At 34.5% G+C, this 21,378-nt stretch overlaps 3 protein-coding genes across 7 annotated transcripts; 2 read left to right on the forward strand and 1 right to left on the reverse strand.

Annotated features, from left to right (window-relative positions):
- Positions 1–1,066: 1,066 nt before the first annotated feature.
- Positions 1,067–5,528, reverse strand: LOC140826049 (histone-lysine N-methyltransferase, H3 lysine-9 specific SUVH1-like). Of its 2 annotated transcripts, none has more exons than XM_073188152.1 (3): positions 5,445–5,528; positions 2,571–5,008; positions 1,067–1,288 (listed from the first exon to the last, which is right to left on the reverse strand). In XM_073188152.1, the coding sequence occupies exon 2, from the start codon at positions 4,733–4,735 to the stop codon at positions 2,609–2,611; it is 2,127 nt and encodes a 708-aa protein (XP_073044253.1). In that variant the 5' UTR covers positions 4,736–5,008; positions 5,445–5,528; the 3' UTR covers positions 1,067–1,288; positions 2,571–2,608. The 2 variants fall into 2 exon arrangements, with proteins under 2 accessions (XP_073044253.1, XP_073044254.1); XM_073188153.1 differs by lacking the exon at positions 5,445–5,528 and adding an exon at positions 5,384–5,429.
- Positions 5,529–6,984: 1,456 nt separating this feature from the next.
- LOC140826050 (alpha-L-arabinofuranosidase 1-like) lies at positions 6,985–15,022 on the forward strand. 4 transcript variants are annotated; one of them, XM_073188157.1, is made up of 18 exons: positions 6,985–7,124; positions 8,360–8,406; positions 9,189–9,243; positions 9,478–9,689; positions 10,415–10,536; positions 10,638–10,785; positions 11,246–11,315; positions 11,702–11,847; positions 11,960–12,005; positions 12,146–12,198; positions 12,639–12,783; positions 12,879–12,997; positions 13,094–13,165; positions 13,241–13,344; positions 13,807–13,863; positions 13,962–14,160; positions 14,451–14,597; positions 14,820–15,022. In XM_073188157.1, exons 2-18 carry the CDS (start codon positions 8,386–8,388, stop codon positions 14,967–14,969), a joined length of 1,866 nt encoding a protein of 621 aa, XP_073044258.1. In that variant the 5' UTR covers positions 6,985–7,124; positions 8,360–8,385; the 3' UTR covers positions 14,970–15,022. The 4 variants fall into 4 exon arrangements, with proteins under 4 accessions (XP_073044258.1, XP_073044259.1, XP_073044257.1 ...); XM_073188156.1 differs by having other exon boundaries at positions 7,001–7,124; positions 8,183–8,406; XM_073188155.1 differs by lacking the exon at positions 6,985–7,124 and adding an exon at positions 7,759–7,883 and having other exon boundaries at positions 7,985–8,406.
- Positions 15,023–18,931: 3,909 nt separating this feature from the next.
- On the forward strand, positions 18,932–19,889 carry LOC140828170 (calmodulin-binding protein 25-like). Its single transcript, XM_073191155.1, has one exon. The coding sequence runs from the start codon at positions 19,126–19,128 to the stop codon at positions 19,753–19,755; it is 630 nt and encodes a 209-aa protein (XP_073047256.1). The 5' UTR covers positions 18,932–19,125; the 3' UTR covers positions 19,756–19,889.
- Positions 19,890–21,378: the final 1,489 nt, after the last annotated feature.

Genomic DNA, 21,378 nt, shown 5'->3' on the forward strand with positions numbered 1-21,378 from the left:
ACATGGTTCCACTTGTTATCTGGATAATTCTGGATCCAATCCATGCTCATTCTAATATCCATTGGGACAAATTAAATAATTAAACAATTAATATATAAAATAAATTTCATTAATTGTCATTGTTAGTACCATGTTTTAAAAAATTATAAACTGATTTGTTTTTGGAATACAGTGCAAATTGGTCTTAAATAGGAGGTAACTTTTGATTTCTTGATTTTTGCTAAATATAAGTAATAATAGATGGAATAATTAGGTGGCATTAATTTGTTGTACTTTACTTTTCGGGGGTAAATTCTTAAAAAAAATTAAATAAAAAAAAGAAAAAGAAAATTTGAATCGTGTCCAATGATGTGCTTATGAAAGGTAATGACTTGGGCTTAATTGAAATTTAATTATTTCTCAAGAAAATAAAAAAATATTTTAGCATGCACATTGATTTTTAGAACAAATTATCGTACACACTTTTTGAAGCTACAAAATATAATTTATAGACCTCTATTTTAACGTCTCACAAAAAAAAATGCTTTTTCTCACTATTATATTAAAAAAAAAAATCCAAAAGAAAAGATATCATCCTCCACGTTCTATATACTATTAATTATTACTCAACATAAATATCCCAATATTTACCTTAAATTCTTTTATTTAGGATCATATGGGTGACACAGCTGTTGGATGCATTGAATACCTAAATTTTTTTATTCCTAATAATAATTATCTTTCAACTTCATACAAAAACATGGACGTGTGATTAAGATAAAATAAAATTTGGATTACTGTTGTCAAAATAAAATTTGGAATAATGCGATTGATTCCATCAATCCATATACATACATGCAACGTGATTTTGCCTCGTGTGTTGTCAAATTTCAATGTCAGTCTATAATTTTTTTTCTCTCAATTTTGTTTTTTGTTTTTTTTGGAGTGACGCTGAAAGTGTTGCAAGAAAGTAATAAGACGACATTTTGCTTGAAACAAAATAGGATCGCTTAAGATTAATAAAGAATCCGAAATCCATGAGCACTACTACTACCTCACCAAGTTTAAGCTACAATCGAAACATAACTGAACATCGCAAACTAGATGAATCCATCCTACATCTGAGTTCTGAGTCAATACACTATCCTCGTCGCATCACATACTTATACATTCCTAGCACTATCATGCTCCTTCCTACTTTCGACCTACGTTGAAGTAAGAAAACGAGAAATATTTAAGGCAACTACACAAAAACTTACATGCCGTACACTGAGGAAGTTCTTCTCATCAGGATGTAGACGTCTCTCGCCTGCAGAATGAACCAATACATTGATTTTAGTCTTATGAACCACGAGTTTGTGAAATATATTCAGTAATTATGTTATTATGATCCCACACCGGCTTCATAATGAATTTGTAGAGTGGTCGATCAATTTAGGAAGCTCTTTACCAACAAGACTAGTCAATTGGGCTCAGGCAGTACTCTCGGGTTTTTGGCCAAAAACATGCCAAACATGCCATTAAGTCGACTAATAGGAGGAACTCTTCTAGGTGAGGTATCACATACATATTGATGTCATACAGCAAAGGTGGTCTCAGATGAAGTGATACTTTCCAATATGAACCTTTAATATGACATGGCTATATGTATTATGGATAGACCAAGTTGACATTTTATAGAATCTAAAACATAGGAAATTTGGAGAAAAGATCGTGTGAGGAATGGTAATGTTGTCGCTCTTCGCCTTCAGTTCCGCCCCTTGAAAGAGAAGGAATAATACGGAAGGTGTGAAGCATCAATTCACTCTCCCTCTCAAAAAGAAACTAAAATAGGCCAAACTACAAACTAACTAGCATAGATACTGCGTCTAAGAAAGGAATAAAAAATAACAAGTATTCGACTCTGAAAAGGCTATATCATAACAAGTCTTCTGACATTCATTCTCAAATGTTTCAATTCCCAGTAAACAAAAACAATAGCAGGCTTAGTGCATTCTATGAATCTAAATAACCAATGACCAAAGTGCTTTCCGAGTTCTCTATGGTCATTATTTCCAAGGGATTGACTTTCATGAATATCAAATTTATATAGTTTCTCATATAAGAGAACCAGATATCTTTATAATTGGTGCATTGAATGCAAAATTAAGATAAAAAACTTTTCTTCCAAATTCGCAAAAAGGAGCATTTAACATTACGCCGTTCTTAAAATTCCAAAAAACTCATCAGAGATTCCCAAAGTCTATGTTTTCACATTTCCCAAAAACTCCTGTGAGAGTCAATTTTGTTAAACGGATATTTTATATGGGTCACCCATGAAAAAATATTATTTTTTATGTCAAATATATTATTTTTTATTGGAAATATGGACATGATTGATCCGTCTCACAAATAAAGATCTGTGAGAGTTGAGATCGTCTTATAAAAGATATACTCTTTATATATATATGAAGTTATGTAAATGTCCAACAATGCCTAGACACATATGGCACCGTTTTAGTGAGTATAAAAATGGTTAGATAATAAAAGATAATATTAGGTATTTGAAAGTTGCTAAAAAAGGGGAAAGAAAACAAATAACCCTTTCTTACCAAAGCTTTGGACACGAAATCCTTCTGTTGTACCATCATCAATAGAAGTACCCTCGGCATTTCACAGATCCACACAAGCACTTTTTCTTTCCTTTGTCTCCTTTCTCAGGCAGAACCATCCCATAATCATATGTCAGCTCTTGCATGGGGGGAATATGTCCAATGGCAAAGAAAGCGATATGGAGATACAATTCATTATTACTTTCACGTAAAACTGGCTGCCAGAATAAATTCGGCGAACAGCTATGGTTCATAAAACGAGCTACATTTCCATTGTTCTTTGCACTTATCAAAAGAGGAAACGGGGCTTTCTTAGAGCCAGTGGAATCATCATGGACAGCTTCTACTGGTTCATAATAACGGGTTGCATCAAAAATATAATTATTGTCACTTTCATTACCAAAACTACCACCGGCATCATTAATGACATCCCCCGCATATTCACAAATAAAAGCTCCCGCACGTATCGGATCCCAAGACCTGAGCCCCCAGCCTCTGTTCTTTGTTTTGAAAACCTCAAGACGAACTTTAATACCTGCTTGAGACATACGGTTCCGGCAATTGGGAGGACATGCACAGGTCCGCCCACACTCATATATCAAGGGTTTGTTAGCCAGAAGAACCCCAATTGATGAATAGGGGAGAAAGCCGTCATTTTTCTGATTGCACGGGCAATGGGTGTCCCCGGGCTGACATCCACCCATGCAATGACAACCAGAAGAAGGTTTAGATGCCGGAAAAGGCTTCGAGTATCCGAGGCTCAAAATATACGAGAAATGAGTTGGTCCCTTTTCACCATCAACATCATTCACAAGAGTGACAGGTTGACTTTCTAAACCCGAAGATAAATCTGGGAGTACAACGCCAGTCTGAGTAGCTGTTCCATCTCTCCACTGTTGAATTGATTTCCACAGTGAATAAGCTTGCGGTTGTCCTGGCACCCTAACCAACTTATACTTAAAAACATTGCATCCCGACATTTTTTCTGCCCATGATTCTTGAATTCTATACAGGCCATCATAAACATAGATCTTGCCAGTTGAAAGAGCATCCTTAATACCCCTTATGACTCTCACATCATTGGCTCGATGTAGACTTTTTTCTAGAGCAAGATTTCCCCTCTCGAGCTTCTGGTCAAACATTTGTCCATCTCTTCTCTGCACTCCACCCTGGCCGGTATAAATTAACACGTCTCCGCCATCCCCCTCGTCATCATATCCTCCAGATGAAACTATGCTGACTGCTACCGGTTCTTCATCAGTCGTAATTTTGACACTCATATAATCTATTCCAGCCATACTCGGGGAGTGTAACCCAACAATGCAAAGTTCCATTCTAACAAAGAAAATATCACCGACTTCAATTCCCGGAACATGCCCAATCCGCTTAGTCGCGTTTGTCCGAATTCCCTTGGTCATCAAAAGAGTACCAGCTTTTAGGTCGGGACGTCTAGCAATACCATTAGCCAAGTCATTTGCTTCATAAAGTTGAGTGAGTCTTCTCCTGAGTAAACTAAAAACCAAGAGTATAGTTCCAACGGTTTCCTTGTCCCCACTAGCCCTTCTAAAGTCATCAAATCCATTAAGCTTAAAGAGCGCCAATAAGCTATTAGCTAGAGATTCTACATCAACCTCATCACCATCGACAGGCCTCAACTTCCTTGGCCGGCCCCTTCGCCTCGCCGATTTATTGGAAGCCTCTGCATCAGTGGTATGCAACCCAAACTCATTCACATATTGGTCATTCAGCGAGTCACTATATCCATCACCCTCCACAACTACAGGTTCAGGTGGATTATAGTTCTTCTTTGGCCGACCACGGCGGCCATGTGGTTTAGGCATCGGGGTCCTAAACGAATTCAATGGAACAGGAGCTGGTATAGTGCTACCGTGACCAAAATTACCTTGCTGGTTTTGAGAACCATAACCAGTGTGCTGAGGATCATTAGGAACCAGAAAAGGGTAAAATGGTTGAACTCCTGGCGGAAAAGGACCACCAGGCGGAACACAAGCAAAGGGGGCAGTATGGGGGGTCGAAACATTAGGCATGCCCGGTGGGTTCGGGAAGACTGGAATAAGACATCTCAAAGGCCTCACATCCATTACCTTAGACTTGTCAATTGTCCCTGGCTGATGATTCGGCTGTGAATTCAAACCGTGCTCCATTTTTAACCACAATGCACCACTCCACTAATGAGTTTTAATCGCTTAAAATATGTACACAAGTTACATATAAAAGCCCCAGAAACTATTCAATGACCCTATATCACCCTCACAACAGTAAAAAACCAATCTTTTTCCACCAACATGCTCTACAGCATCAAATCTTGTCAATTAAACACTATAACACAACACTAAACAAATTGTATGCCGCTAAACGAACCATAGCTCAGAAGGTGAATGCTACAAACTCCAAGAAACTTTTGTGAGAATCACCTCCTAAAACATGAAAAAAGATACAGTTAGTAACTAGACTGCAAAATTCAAAATTCAAAAAAATAAAAAAATTTGCAAAAGAATGAACGGTAAATCCATAATTAGTTGAAACCTCATATACCCACAAGAAATTTAACCAGAAAAAATAAGGACAAAGCACAATACAGATGCAACACTACAAAATCTCAAAACCCAGAGCAGAAATAGATAAAAACAGAATTTTTGCTTCGACGCATGTTTTAGGATATAAGAAACCGGTAAAGGCAACGATCCACCGGGACATAAGAAACCCCCGAGACAGTAACCAACGACTACAGACACTATACATCTATATCTATGATATATAACTGTAAAATTAAAATAATATTAAAGTCATACAGCACGAGTTGCAGACTTCATTTGAAAAAAGTTTGGAGACAGATCTGAAATTGAAAATTACCTAATTAGTTTTAAGAGAGAGGGAGGGATCTGGTGTTTGCCAGTGGACAATCAAGTGCACTTTGTACTGTTTTTTTCATTTACTTGGAAGATGTCGAAATTTAGAAAATTCACATTTAAATCCCTGAAGGTTTTTATTTATTTTTTTGATATCAAAAGTTTTTTGGTGTTTTTCATTTATTTATTTTTAGCAAGAAGGTTTTTTGTTTTTTGTTTTTTGATAAATTTTGGTTTTATAAATAAAAATTCTCGAACCCTTTTTTAGTAGAACGGATAAAAATTTGAAATATCCGTGAAATATTTGAATGCATTTCGAAAAAATTTCTACAGCTTTCAAAAAAGATGCTCGTCTTTGCTATTATTACTCGATGAAGTGATATAAAACTCTCTAGTGGTGAGCATTCGGTCGGTTCGATTACCGACCGAACCGAAATATTTAGCTATAATCGAACCGACCGAATTATTTTTCATAACCGATGAAAACCTAACCGGATTAAAATCGGGTTACCGAATTAACCGATTAGTTTTTTTAAAAAAAACTTTGGTTTAACTTTAATTATATATGTAATTTTTCTTGAATACTACAATCTACACAAATACATAAAAACATAAAATCACATACATCACAAATGTATAAGCTTTGTTTGAACATAATTAATACATATTATATCGATTTTAAAATTTAAAATTAAAATATATATAAAAATTGATAAATAATAAAAATTTATTAAATAATAATATTTATTATATCAGTTAATTCGATTAACCTTAGTTTTATTTATGTATAAGATTTTTATTGACCTTGAAGGCATATCGGCTGGGGTTTCCTGAGACCAATAACGTCACTTGCAGGACTTCATGTTGCACTCTCTGACACTTGAATATAATAACGAATTCAAAGTTCAAAGCTGGTGATCGATCCCCATATTTGTATTTTTGCATAAACTATTACTGGGTCTTATATTAGAATCTATAAATATTTTATACTACAATAGAGAATGATATCCATCTTTAGCTATTTTTGTGAAAGCTATACCTCAGCTCCCCTCGAAAAAAACATAGGATTTTTGCGCTATATCAAGAGGAGTGAGAAACGATATCAAAATGAGTGAGAAAAAATGTTGAACGAGTATTTGTTGTACTCTAAGCACAGTGATAATAGTGAGAAGTTTATCCAATTCATTTAAATGATATAATAAAAACTTGTATCGATTTGTTATTCTTTCAGAATATCCTACTGTAAAATCAAACGTCTTTCTAGAATTGAGAATTGCACCACAGACTTCTAAAAAACTTGATCGGATGTATTTGGAGTTTACACGATGATGAATAGTTAAAATATCTTATTTTTAAATTATTAATAATTGATATTTTAATTATATTTTAATTTTAATTATGTGTAATTGTATTTTTTTTTTATTATAGACAATTTCATTATATATTTTAAAATATACAATTATTAAATATAATAAAAATAATAATATTTCAATATCGCCACATCATTTACAACTCTAATACTGACATCAATCAACATGAGGTCACCAACTTCATCTCACCATTAACATACCCTCGCGTTTTCCCGCGGGCACTAAAGTCGACTACTGCCTTCTCTCTTACACTGTAGCGCACAGATATACAAAGCATCGATTCTAGATTTTTATTGTGTTTGACCAATTTCTAGGTAAAGTTCTTTATTTGATATGCATAAGGGAATAAAGTTTTAATCTTTGCAGAATTACGCTGGAAATGGAAGCCACAAGTTGAAACGTGCTAGTTTTTTTGGGATATAAGAGAGCAAGTTAAAATATTTAATAGCGAAATTTTATTTAAAAATTGTCTGAGAAACAGTTATAACATGAACGGGAGCCCAGGAGCCGCGGTTTTTGCTTTGGAAGAACGTTTTTTAAGTGATTTTATAAATAATCTTCTTCGTCCAACTTTAATTTTTTTAAAAAAAATGATTTTTTTTTAAAAAAAAAGCTTTTCTGTATATAAACGCGCTGTAAGTGATTGAAATTTCTGAAATGAAGAAGTAATCTAAAAATAGAAAACTTTTAACATCATGGTCACTACCTAAAAGATGACAGAGGGTGAAGTGGGTGATGATGTTCAAAGAAATTTTCCATGTTCCTTAATTCCCAAATAGGAAGAACTGATTGATCATAAACTTAAAAAAGGGTATTCAGAATGAATCAAAATGCATCATAGATTGATTGTCTTTAAGTGTTTGTTAGGCCTACTTGAATGGCTTATAGTTTTATCATTCAGTAGTTACTGGTAAATTCCATCTTGCTTTCTGTACACAAAGTTTTCCAGAAAAAAGATACCGATAACAGTTTCATATAATCAAATGAAATCGTCTATGAAGAAATAAGGAATGAAAGAGCCGTTGATTCAATTGCATATTTGACAAGTTATTGTGGAAAAGAATGTTTTATTTGTAAGATTTCAAATTATTTTGGTTGCTCTACTTTTATATGCACACAAGTTATACACGCATCTATAAAATTCTTGAATAATAACCATTTGAAAGTAACTTAGTCAAAGAAGAAATGTAGACATTTTTGGATTTATGCGAGTTTGGGTTGTTCACCATCCAGGCAAAATGCTTTCAAGCGTTCAATAAGACGAAGTTTGTTGTAAAAGATAAGCTCTTTGTTTATTCTTTGTACTTTTCTTCTATCAACTGATTCACTTTGTTCCTGTTTATTGATGAGGATAACTCACCAGGCATTGCAGTTAGTTTATAAATAGGTAGCACAAGCTCTGGATGCATTTAGGAAGAAATGGATGCAAATACCCCCTTGAGCAGTATTCTTCTCTTGCTTTTCATTTTGCTGACTGCTATATGTCAATCTTCTGCTTCGAGAATTGTACCTAACCAGACTGTTGCACTCTTTATAAATGCCTCTGAAGCATCAGTAAAGAAGATACCAAAGACTATGTTTGGTATCTTTTTCGAGGTTAGATTAATCAGTCATGAAGAGAATATTAATTGATGTTGTCTGTTTTTTTTTGGCTTGTGATAGCAGCAGAAACATCATTGTATTTTTATCTTGAAAGGCAAATGCAATATTTGTGCGTGTTTGAAATGAATGTTGATTGGCCCATCTCTTGTCATGCTATTAGTTAATAGGTCATTAATATTGACATTTTCCCTGTGCTACATACATGCTAGGGTTGGCAGTTGTCCTCCCTAGTTTCGAAATTTTTTCCTTAATTTTTTAAAGACTTTTCACAATTTTAGCCTGACTATATGTTGTTGAACCCTTAAAAAATTATAAAAATGTTAATTATTTATCGAGTCCACTTAATCATGGGATCTTGGCTCTGCCTCTTAATTCTGTGAATGAGATGTGTTAACTTTAAGTTTGTGTTATTTTTATGATACATTTATCCAGAAAATGTTATTTAGCCTTGCTGTTTCTACTCATGTTAGTGATCCTTTTGGGGATGCTTGAAAGGAAAATGATTGTTCCAGTTCTGACGTTGAGGATAGTAGGAACTTGGTTTTTCCTGTACCTCTTATATTGGTTGCAAACTTTTTTTTTTTGAAACACTGTTAAAAAATGATAAGCTGAATCCCAGTCAGAAAATAAGCGAAAAGATACGTGGCCTATAGCACTACTTCTTTAAACTGAAACGTCTAACGTCACTTCTCCTTTCCAAACCTACTGTATTGTAATGGTTTTGTCAGTTCTTATGTATTGAGCCTGCAGCATGTTACTCTTTGATATTCCTGCAGGAGATTAATCATGCTGGAGCTGGAGGACTATGGGCCGAACTTGTCTGCAACAGAGGTCAACAAGAATTTCCTTGCGTTTTTCATGCAGCAAATCATCCATACTCACCAGGCTTAATGCATTAGTTTATACGGCAATAACTCTTTAAGCTACTTTTCTTTTCTTTTCTAGTATGCTTTTTCCACTGTTGGGTCTGATGATTTGAAGAAATAGTCATGGTGTAGTAAATCGGAATTCGTTTAGATTATAGTGTAGCTTAAGACAGTTAATGTGACGTAATTTTAACTGCAGGATTTGAAGCTGGGGGTCTCAACACACCTTCAAATATCGACCCTTGGTCTATTATTGGGGATGAATCATCTTTAATAGTATCAACTGAACGTTCATCATGCTTTGATCGAAACAAAATTGCACTACGAATGGAAGTGCTTTGCCACCATGATGGCCCCAAAACGTGTCCAGCTGAAGGAGTTGGTATTTTCAATCCCGGCTTCTGGGGAATGGTGAGAATTTATCTGTCAGATAGATTTGAAAAAGGCCTTGCCTCCTGATCACTAATGGTCTAAATGATCAATATTGTCATCCTACTGATCTTTGTGGTTAATTGATTTTCCTTCAAAACCGTGGGGATTTTGGAACAGCTGTCTTGTTCTTATTCTTAGGTAATTAATCCTTTGAGTGTTTTAGATGGCGAAGTTTTTTTCAGAAAAACAGTGTTTTTTGTTTTCTGTTTTCAACGATATGTGTCTATTCACAAAAGCTGAAGTTTGGTTGGATTATGAAATTTTAGAAGCAAGGAAAAAAGCCAAAATCATGAAATGAAAAATATGACTTCCACTTCTCTCTAAAAAATTAATTAAAAAAACAGTCTAAAAAGCCTAGCTTATCAAATTGCTTTTCTAATCTAATCTTAATCATTCATGTGGATATGTGTGGTCGGTCCCTTCTTGATTTATGTGTGTTATTCCTGCTCATTGCACATGTTTATCTTCTTATCATTCCAATTTTACGGTTTGGATATTGAATAGATAGAACAGGATAGTATAAGTCCAGCGTATTTTATTTAAGGTAACGTTGAGTGTTATTGTTTCTTTGATGGAGCCGTCCCTGCAGCTGATGCTACTTGCTAGGAAAATAATACAATTTTATTATTTTTTTCTAGAAACGATCAATTCCGTTCTCACATTTCGCTGATTGTTTGCCAACTGTGTCACGATCTCTGTTGCAGAATATTGAACTAGGGAAGACGTATAAGTTGGTTCTTTATGTTCGTGCATCACATTCAGTTAATGTGTCTGCATCATTGGTTGGGTCAATCGGACTGAAGACACTGGCTACTGCTGACATTATGTGAGAATTGATGAATCACCACTTATAGCCTCTCAATGTATATTCTTCAATTTATAGAATCCTCATTTGGACAAATGTTTGTGTCATCTATGGTCTTGCAGAGCTTCTGATGTTTCAAATTGGACAAAGATAGAGGCGTTGATGCAAGCAAAAGGGACAGATGCAAGCTCGAGACTTCAACTGACTACAACCAGAAAAGGCGTCGTATGGTTTGATCAAGTATCATTGATGCCTGTAGATACACATAAGGTAAATATACTTGTGGTAAAGTTCTCTGAGTAATTGAGTAGTTTTACTTGAATTGTTGAACACTCTTTTGAGCATAATAATGTCAATTATCATTCCATTTCTTTTGTTTGTGTGCTTTTGAAAATTCAGAATTCAGTGAAAATATTTAAAAAGGTCGTGGTGATGAAAGCATTACACATTGATAAACTGCCCAATCTAGAGATTTATACTTCAGTTGAAACAAAAAATTGGTCTTGGTCTTTTTGAGCCTTTAAGACTAGGAGCTTTTGCTATCTGGAGTAAATGTTCTTATATGCTCTCAAAGCGACTAAATAAATACAATTTTTTATTATGTTTCTCTTATGCTCCCATCGTAAAATCAAAGTAAAAATCTCAGATGGAGCATTTTGTCTTGACATTTGAATTATATCACCAAGGGTTTATGGTTAACACTGTTTTTAGAAATTTTCTCTGGATACAGGGGCACGGTTTTCGCAATGATCTTTTTAAGATGCTGAAAGATTTAAGCCCTGGATTTATAAGGTTTCCAGGTATTGCTATAATGTCTTTAGTACATGTATTATTTTTTATATTTTCAAGTTTAGACAATGTATTACATATTATCAAGCCCTATACTTTCTCTTGCCTTCTGCTCCAATCGAGTTGAGAAAGCAGTACAAATTAAGAAGACTTTAAAAGGTAAGAAATGAAGGACAAAGATCCAAATAAATAACATATGAAGCTTGTAACACGGTCAGGCTACAGCATCTTCAAGAAGGAGATGGGCTTAATACTATATCTTCTGTTTTGCATATGTTACTCTTTTAAGAATTCTTTCCGAAAATTTGCGTATTTTTATCTCAGTTTTTTGCGTTGATGGATGGGTGTAACTGCGTTAATTAATGTAGATCTAACAAGCTTGATATCCACATGTTAGGTGGTTGCTTTGTTGAAGGTGACTGGTTAAGAAATGCATTCCGCTGGAAAGAAACCGTTGGGCCTTGGGAGGAGAGGGCTGGTCATTTTGGTGATGTCTGGAATTACTGGACTGATGATGGGCTCGGTCACTTTGAATTCTTACAGGTGTCTATCAGGAATTTTCCTGACATTTGTTAAGCACATGTCCTAGTTTCCGAGAAAATCTTAATTTGCCATTTTTGTCATCATTCCCCCTTTTTTCACCACTTTTCTGCAGCTTGCTGAGGACTTAGGCGCATTACCTATATGGGTGTTCAACAATGGTATGTTTTGTGCCACGTTCATTTAATTCTCCCTTGGAACATTTTTTACTGATTTTTTACTCCTACTTAATTCACCCCAAGGATTTACTTTGTTGATATTTGACTCCCCTTTTTCTTCTTGACATGTCTGATAATTTCAGGAATTAGTCACAATGACCATGTTGACCCTTCTGCCATCCTACCTTTCGTACAAGTATGGCTTTTGGGTTTGCTTTAGATATATATGGTCCTCATTATTAGTTGCTTTTCAAGAATGTGGAAAATTAAAGCGATCCCGGGTGGCTTATTTTGATTTCCCTTATTACTATCCAATTGATACCAAACACATCTAACTTGTGCAAAATTCTTTCTGTCATGTCCCGGTCCGCGAGCATGAGGTCACACAAATGAGACTCAACACGATGAACTCTCACAGAAATTACTTCGTATTTGTTATTGTTTTACGAACTTGATTACATCAAGTTGTCAAAGGAGTGTTACATTTTCTTATATATGTATTCACACCCCTCCCACATGCACGAAAGGAAAAAGTTTTGTTATCTAGGGATTTTCTATTTATCGAGCTTCACTTGCAGTTAAACCTTAGCCCCACCAAACCGTATTACCCTACTAAAAGTTTAACTTCAAATGCAGGAGATTCTGGATGGAATTGAGTTTGCGAGGGGTAGTCCTCAGTCAAAATGGGGTTCTGTTCGAGCATCAATGGGACACCCTGAACCCTTCGATTTGAGATATGTTGCAGTGGGGAATGAGGACTGTCAGAGGCAAGATTACCTCGGTAGGATTTACTTTGGAGATTATGCTTGTGTTATTTAATCTACTTTTTAGTAAAGCTTAAATTTATATACTTTTTCTTATTTTCTAATGATATAGGTAGCTACCTCAAGTTCTATGACGCTATTAGACATGCTTATCCGGACATCAAAATAATCTCTAATTGTGATGGCTCGTCTAAACTATTGGATCACCCAGCTCATTATTATGACTATCATGTAAGCACATAAACTCTTTTCAAGCACTTGAGATATACTTCGGTTTTCCGCAATGCAATAATTATTTATTCTTTATCATATATTTTGTGCTACCAGATTTATAACAATGCAGACAATGTGTTTGGATCAGCTACAAAATTTGATGAAGCACCACGAGGAGGTCCAAAGGTTTGAAACACTTTGCTATCAGATGGACATGTTTAGTAAATAGTGATTCTTTAAATTGCATTGTAAATGGTGCAGGCTTTTGTGAGTGAATATGCTGTGACCGGAGATGATGCTGGCAAGGGTAGTCTCTTAGCAGCTCTGGCTGAAGCCGGATTTCTTATTGGGCTCGAAAGGAACTGGTATCTTCACAGTTTTCAAACTTATATCTGCTAAAACAGATAATTACCTTGCTTTTCGGGCTTTTTCTTTTTTCCCTTCAGCTCCATATTTACCGTGTTTCCAAACCCAGATTTTCCCCGAAGGATAGATTTCATAAAGTTCAGCTTTTGTTTGGAGAATGTAGTGTTTTATAAAACGTTTCATCATTTTGATTACTTTGTACCAACGAAGTTATTCTGGTTTTGTCGTATATAATAAATATTCTAGATTCTTAAATCTAACTTGTCCACATGCTAGTTGACTTCAAGAAAACTGCACGTTCTATTGTACAAGTCTTGCAAGTCTAATGATATTACATCATCTTTTTGACCGTTTTGGCAATAATCCAGTTCTTACGAGCCGGTTGATATTATGCTTCTGCTATAAACGTGTGTGTGTACTTGATATTGATGAAGACTTAAACATTCGCTCCAACAATGCAGTGATGTAGTAGAAATGGCAAGCTACGCGCCTTTATTTGTGAATAAAAATGACAGAAGGTCCCCCCTACTTTAATTCTTCCTTTCTTTATAATTTCTTCATAATAATCTTTACTTTTGATCTGTTTCTAAGCCGAAAACATTTCGCTGCCATTTAGGTGGAATCCTGATGCTATCGTCTTCGACTCATCGGAGACATATGGAACTCCTAGTTATTGGATGCAACATTTCTTCAAGGAATCAAATGGTGCAACTCTTCTTAATGCTACCCTTCAAGCTGGCGTAGAGAGTTTTCTCATTGCTTCCGCTGTTATGTGGAAAAATACAGAGGATAACAACAAATACTTGAGAATAAAGGTACGCTACTTTACTTTTTCTATTACTTCTAAAAATACACCATGCATGAGGCATGACTTTAAATTAAATGTATATAATCCGGTAATTTAAATATCAAAATCTAATATATTTATATATTTTCAAAAGTATTCAATGATATTCGAAAAAAATAAAAAATATATATCAATTGAGATATTATTGATTTAATGTTTAATACTAATATTAAGGGTATTTTTTTAGAAATGAAATACATGTCGAGCATGAATCTTCAAGATAAAACATTCTCCCATTTCTTCTGTCCAATACTGCAGGTGGTTAACTCTGGAAGCAAGAGTGTGACCCTTCAAATATCTGTAGATGGATTGGAGCTGAACTCGACACGGTCACAAGTGTCGATCAAGACCGAGTTAACATCCGCTGATTATATGGATGAGAATTCTTTCGAACATCCCAATAAGGTACTCAGACACCCTTTTCTAACAATATGCATATCTTGGGAAAATCGTTGCCTCCGCGATACATAATTTGTCGGGATCACCTGTGTGTGAGATGCTAGTAGTCATACCGAAGGTTGAAAATAGAGGGTACATAGCCCAAAAATTACATGGTTCTTTCATATGCAAAATTTCTGGCTCCGCACGCCTATGCTATCGTCAAGTTCTTGTCTTGTTTTCATGCAGGTGGTGCCTGTCAAAAGTTTGCTAGACGATGTTGGGGAGGAGATGGATATTGTGCTTTCTCCGCGATCTTTAACATCCATCGACTTGCCCATAAACCCAAACAATACAAGGATTGTAGGATCTGATTCTGTTTTGAGATCATCGCACTAATGATAATATATGCTGTTGGATGTTTATGTGTTTAATAAAAACAGCAATTCATATGTGATGGTGTTCATTGATCTAATGTACTGGCAAATTCAGACGTCTATGCGGTCGAATATCAAGTTCTAGGCTTCTAGCCAAGAACATTTTTTGGCCTTGGGCGTGTCACAAAATCAGTGCATGATGCTTCATATGTTAAGTTAGCAGAGGTCTGCATGGGATAAAAAGGTGTTCCATCTATCGTGTAATCATTGGCCGCTTAGCATGAATTTTTTGTGAGGTCTGCATGAACCCTACATATATGTAGTGATTTGATTAGAGATATATATGACTCGAACTAACGTAGTCAAAAATATTAATAAATTATTTTAAGATTTTGGGTCGATATGATATTATAGAAATCAATCAAAAAATATTAAAATTTTACTATAACATTTTTGAAATTTAAGTTTCACCCTTTTTCATTAAAATCTCGAATTCACTGCTGGAATTGAGTTCGGCTGTTTGGAAATTTAAATAATTTAAAAAAACTAATATTTTTCTACATCCGTAAAATTAATGTTATTCATTAATCATTCCATACGGCATATATATCAACAATGCCAAAGGCCAGCCCAAAAATCGTGGCACTTTACTAACCAATTATCATTCTCCAAGATTGAGTCACGAATGATGTGAAATTGGTTTAACGAACTTCAGTCAGTGAATGAAGAATATATACATTTCTATTTAACTTTTAAGAAAAATATATAATCTTTTGTACCGAGAAAAATGATTTTTTTATTGAATAATTTGTTTAATTTTGAGTTTTGGTTCATCTGATAAGTCGTCAATTCTTGATATTGTGTTAATATTTTTCGATATCATGTCTGTATTTTTTTATGTAACAACTAAACCAAAATAGTTAAAAATTTAAAAATTAGTTTACCAAACAAAACTTCGAAAATTTAATAAATTAAAACTCAAAATTGAAAACTATTTTATCTTTGTACTACTTTTGTAAAACTTGTGGTCTTAGATTTTACAAATAAATTTCTTACTTGACCCAACAACCAAGGACTGGGGATATAAAATTTTAAATTATGCTTGTAGGACTTAAAATAACTATATTCTTTGGAATGCTATAAACAAAATGGGGTTCAAATTTATTTGTATGATTTAGTATAAAATGTTATAGGACTCGTAAAATATATTTGAGTTGCATTATTTATGTAACGGCAAGAGTTCGGTCTTACTATTACAAGAAGTATAATTATTGAAAATGAAAATTATTGCATCATTAAATTAATAAATTTTAATTTATGGTAACAAGTGCAGTTTGAGGGGTTTTTATCAAAAATAATTTAATTTTTAAAATTAATTTCAAAAATACTTTAAAAAAAAACGTTTGCAAAACTACATCAATCCGCGCTTATGAAGCGCGGACGCTGCAAACGTGGAGCAGCGTCCGTGCTTCGTAAGCATGGATGGTGCTTGCGACGGAATTTAGCGACGGATTATATATAGACCCGTCGCTAAAATTGAATCCGCGACGGTTCTAAAACACCGTCGCTACATATGAATCGGCGACGGTTTACATTGCGACGGTTTTAAAACCGTCGCTAATTGTAGCGACGGATAAAACCGTCGCTAATGTACTCCGCAGATACCTTCGACTTTCAACAGCTTGCATCTTTGCAGCATGCAATGTGCGCACTGCGAAAAACCATTTTTGTTGTAGTGAAGATATTGAAAATCCGTAATTTTCGGTATCCCGATTTTTCGGTAAGTTCGGTATTTTTTTCGACACGATATTTCAGTATTTCGGTATTTTTTCCCACCCCTAACTTCTACTATTCAACCTGGTTTTTTCAGTGAGTCAGAGATGACTGACTTTGGTTTGTTTAGGCAGCATGATTTTCGACAAAGACGAAGTGTGAAAATCCTGCTGACTTATAAATTATAGTCTATTTTTTATGAATAATATTAAATGTACCACCAATATATTGTTAGAACGATATTTATAATTATTATATCACGAGATTTTACTATTATATCACAAGATTTTACTGTTATATCGCGAGATTTTGTATTCAATATATCAGCCTAGACAGTCATCCCCGACTCACTGAAAAAACCAGGTTGAATAGTAGAAGTTCCTGAAAAAACTTATTTCGTGATTAATTTTTGTCTGTTTTTTTTTTCAATGTCTTCACTACAACAAAAATGGTTTTTCGTAGTGCGCACATTGCATGCTGCAAAGATGCAAGTCGTTGAAAGTTCAAGATTATCCGCGGCGAACACGTACATGCTGTTAATAATATTATTAGCGTGCAACGTATGAAATTTCGAACTCTAAACTTAGCGACGGTTTTATCCGTAGCTACAAATTGCGACGGTTTTAAAACCGTCGCAATGTGAACCGTCGCCGATTCATATTTAGCGACGGTGTTTTAGAACCGTCGCTTATTCAATTTTAGCGACGGGTCTATATATAATCCGTCGCTAAATTCCGTCGCAAGCACCATCCGTGCTTCATAAGAACGGACGCTGCTCCACGTTTGCAGCGTCCGCGCTTACGAAGCACGGACGCTGCGCCACGTGAGCAGCGTCCGCGCTTCATAAGCGCGGATTGAGGTAGTTTTACAAACGTTTTTTTTTTTAAAGTATTTTTGAAATTAATTTTAAAATTTAAATTATTTTTAATAAAAACCCCAGTTTGAGAGCATAGTTGATAGATAATATATATAAACAAACAATAAATTAATCAATTTTAAAATTCACAAATAAAACAGTGGAAAGCCTAAATAAATTTCTAGTCTAATGTTTCATTTGTTCCAAATACATAACCTAATTTCTAAATTAGTAGTGTTTTTTAACTAATATATTCCTAAACTAGGTTTTGCAAAGAAGTACAATCATTATCTGAATGAATTAAATAAGAATAAAATATAAAATTTATTCGTAAAATATGTGTTTTCAATGAAAATTTTGATTTGTGTAAAAAATAAGTACTTGGCAACTTGCAGAATTTAATACAATCATTTTGAGTGAGACTCCATCATTAAATTAGTTTTTTTTGGTATATTCTACCTCAAATAAAACCTTAAATAAATCATTTTACACCTTTGCCATTTTGTATTAAAATAAATATTTAATAGATCCATTTTCGTTTGTCTAAACTTTTAATCTATACTTTCAAAAGCAATGAATATAATTTATTATCTTATAGTTGGGTGGAATTCGATTGATTGATTATTGAATATTTGCTGATTTTTTAAATGCATACACACGTTCATTTCATATTTTATCAGTAATAATTTGATTTTTAGGTCTTCATTTGGTATATTCTACCTCAAATCAAATTAAGATTTAATTGTAAAAATGGTTTCAGTTCTTCATTTGATATTTTTTTTTCTTTTTCTTCGCAGAGATTAAGGAATTTTTTTAATGTATCACATATTTAAAAACTTTACTAAAAGTTTGTCTTACAATCTCGATAATATATATTTTTTAAATTTCTGACACGTTAAACATCTTAGTTCATCAAATATTTGATGAAGACAAATATTCATTATTTTTATCCTGAAATATTGGTTCTATATTATTTTACGGTTCTATTTAAATTTATCATCCTTTTCGATTCTAAAAATAATTGAGTTTTATATTTAAAAGGGTGAAATTTCTGTAAAAAAAAAAATCAGTTAAAAAATAGACAAAAACTTGTGTGAGACGGTCTCACGGGTCGTATTCGTGAGACAGATCTCTTATTTGAGTTACCAATGAAAAAATATTATTTTTTATGCTAAGAATATTACTTTTTATAATGAATATGGATAGGGTTGACTCGTCTCACCCATTAAGATCAGTGTGACGGTCTCACATAAACCCACTCAAAAAAAAATTTTCAGCGGATTCCGCACGTGTCCAGATCTACGCGGTTTCTTCATCCCCACCACCGTCCTATTTAATCCCCCTACTCTCAAGTCTTCTCTCTGTCTCTTCGTCTGCCCGTTTACTCACTCTCAAGCTAATTTTCTTCACATTTTTGTCTTTAAAATTTCTAAATTCTGAGTCATAATCACTACTTTCGAGGATAAAGATATGGGTATTTGATATTTGATCGATTTGGTTCTTTTTTTTTGTTGTCTGAAATTTTTCTTCAGAGGATTTTTTTGTCAGTATGGAGCAGCTATGGCAGATACACCCGACATTCGGCGACTATTTGATTCAAGACATCTTTGCAATGGAGACAGAGACTCTCACTAAAGCTCTGGAAAAGTCCTTTGCGGGTAGTACTCACCCTTCGTATGCCGAAGATTTACTGTCAGCTGAAATGGTTGAGTCCTTCTTCTCGGCGCCTGATACGACGCCTGTTCCAACTCCGACCCCCTCCGGCGGCTCGGAGAACGAAACTCCTTTCTCCAGGACGCGCAGGACCGTAGCACCGAGTGGGAGGGTGGCGAAGCGGAAGTCACGAGCAACGAAGCAGGGAACGACGACGTTTATCACTGCAGACGTCTCCAATTTCAGGCAGATGGTGCAGCAGCTGACAGGAGGGAGTTTCGGAGGGATGGATGGAAGCTTTCCTGTAGCTCCGGTGCTAAAACCGGTGCCGTATACGGCGATGAACAGGCTACAGACGTGTGGCAGCTTGCCCACGCTTGACTCCTCTGCTTTTCCTCTGGAAGGCCCGTCGACTCATCTTCCACCTCCGCCCGCTGCGGCGGCTGACGGTGGGGCACCCGCAGCTAGGCTGCAGTTCGACTCTTTTGGTGGGTTCCCGACTCTCGAGTCATGGAAAGTTATGTAGCATATTGGTTATTATAGCACTTTCATTTTTGTTCTAAATTTAGTCCTAGCTTTAATTATGCAGTGGGGAGGTGTAGAATGCGAAGATCTGTTAATATCTTGTGTGCCATGGCGTGCCACCCACATTGGATTGGACCTCTTTTTTCTGTATTCTATTTCATTATATTTTCGTTAGGTTCATATCCAAATCTATTACTATATTTTAGCGCAGTATATGTTTAGCAGCACGCCAGCACGCTACACTGCCGCGCCGGTGAGCTTGAAGAATAGCGCTCGATTGTGGTGGTTTCTTGATTCTAAATGCCAACTAGAATAATTAGGATTGGAGATGGCCTAATAGGCAACACAAATGGGATTCTAAACGACATTGGTCGTACAATATTAAAATTCATATACGAAGATTATCGATATTTTGAATAATTTACCATGGACAAAATACGGGAGCGTTAAATGTATCATATCTACTAGATTAAGTCTTTGATAATTATATATATGAAGTTGGATAATTTTTTGATAGTTTTTAAGTGGAGTTAAGTCAGATCCAAATCTTAATATGATATCAGAATCAAGGTCCACCGTGATACTTTGGATTTTGCTACGAACCATTTAATGTATTAATTCACGCTCCAATTGTTCATGCGTGAAAATGAAAGTGTGTGTTAAATATCCCAACATCCGCTGAATTAAGATATCGATAATTGTATACATAGACTTGGACAATTCTTCACTTTTAAACTAGCTTAGTATAGAGTTAGCCCAAATCCAAATATTTACATGCAGTTCTTCAAATCCTTGAAGAGGAAGAATAAAATACAAAACAATGCAATAATTATAAAGAATTTTCAAATATGTGTTGACTTTTAAGTTTAACAAGTAGTTATAACGATTTCGGTGGCATATGGACATCCGAATGTGGTTTTAGTCAATCTTTTGTAATATTTATATTTGATCTCCTTTAGCCTCTCATTTTAGTCGTATATTCAACTGTCTTAATTTGGGTGCTGTATATTTTTCAACTAAATATATCTTTTGCTTAAAGATTTCTTGATTTAAAAATATAGTTGAATTTTTCAAAATTAGAACTTTATGATTAAAAAAGGTGTGGAGAAAGGTTGCAAGTTTCCACTGAGCCCACACCACATACAGCTCTAATATTTCGTGTTAGTGAATTATCGTTTAACCACTGTTTTAATCTAATTAGACACATTTTACCTCACTTGCATGATATTAACCAGTTTATAAAACCATATAATTTTTTTAAAAAAACTATATTAAATCGTTTTTAAAATTTTTCAGGAGACTATAAATATGATCAAGATTATACCATGAACTCAATTTAAAATTTAATTTGATGTAGATATATAAAAAAGAAATATATGGCTTCAATTGAATGAAAAGTCAAAGTATTCTCTGAGGATTAAAGAATATTGTAACATGTAAACTGACAGCATTAGGTTGACTTGGGTCTCGAGGTTAATTATTAAATTTTTTTGCCATAACTTTTCGATATTTGTGATGCTCTTTGAATGTTTGAATGGTTGTCTTGTCTCTTTTGAATAATTGTATTAATAATATTTTTAATTGACCTTATATTATTTTATTCATGATTTCTAGAACAGATAAT

Source organism: Primulina eburnea, chromosome 3 (assembly GCF_022965805.1).
Source record: "Primulina eburnea isolate SZY01 chromosome 3, ASM2296580v1, whole genome shotgun sequence".
NCBI lineage: Eukaryota > Viridiplantae > Streptophyta > Magnoliopsida > Lamiales > Gesneriaceae > Primulina > Primulina eburnea.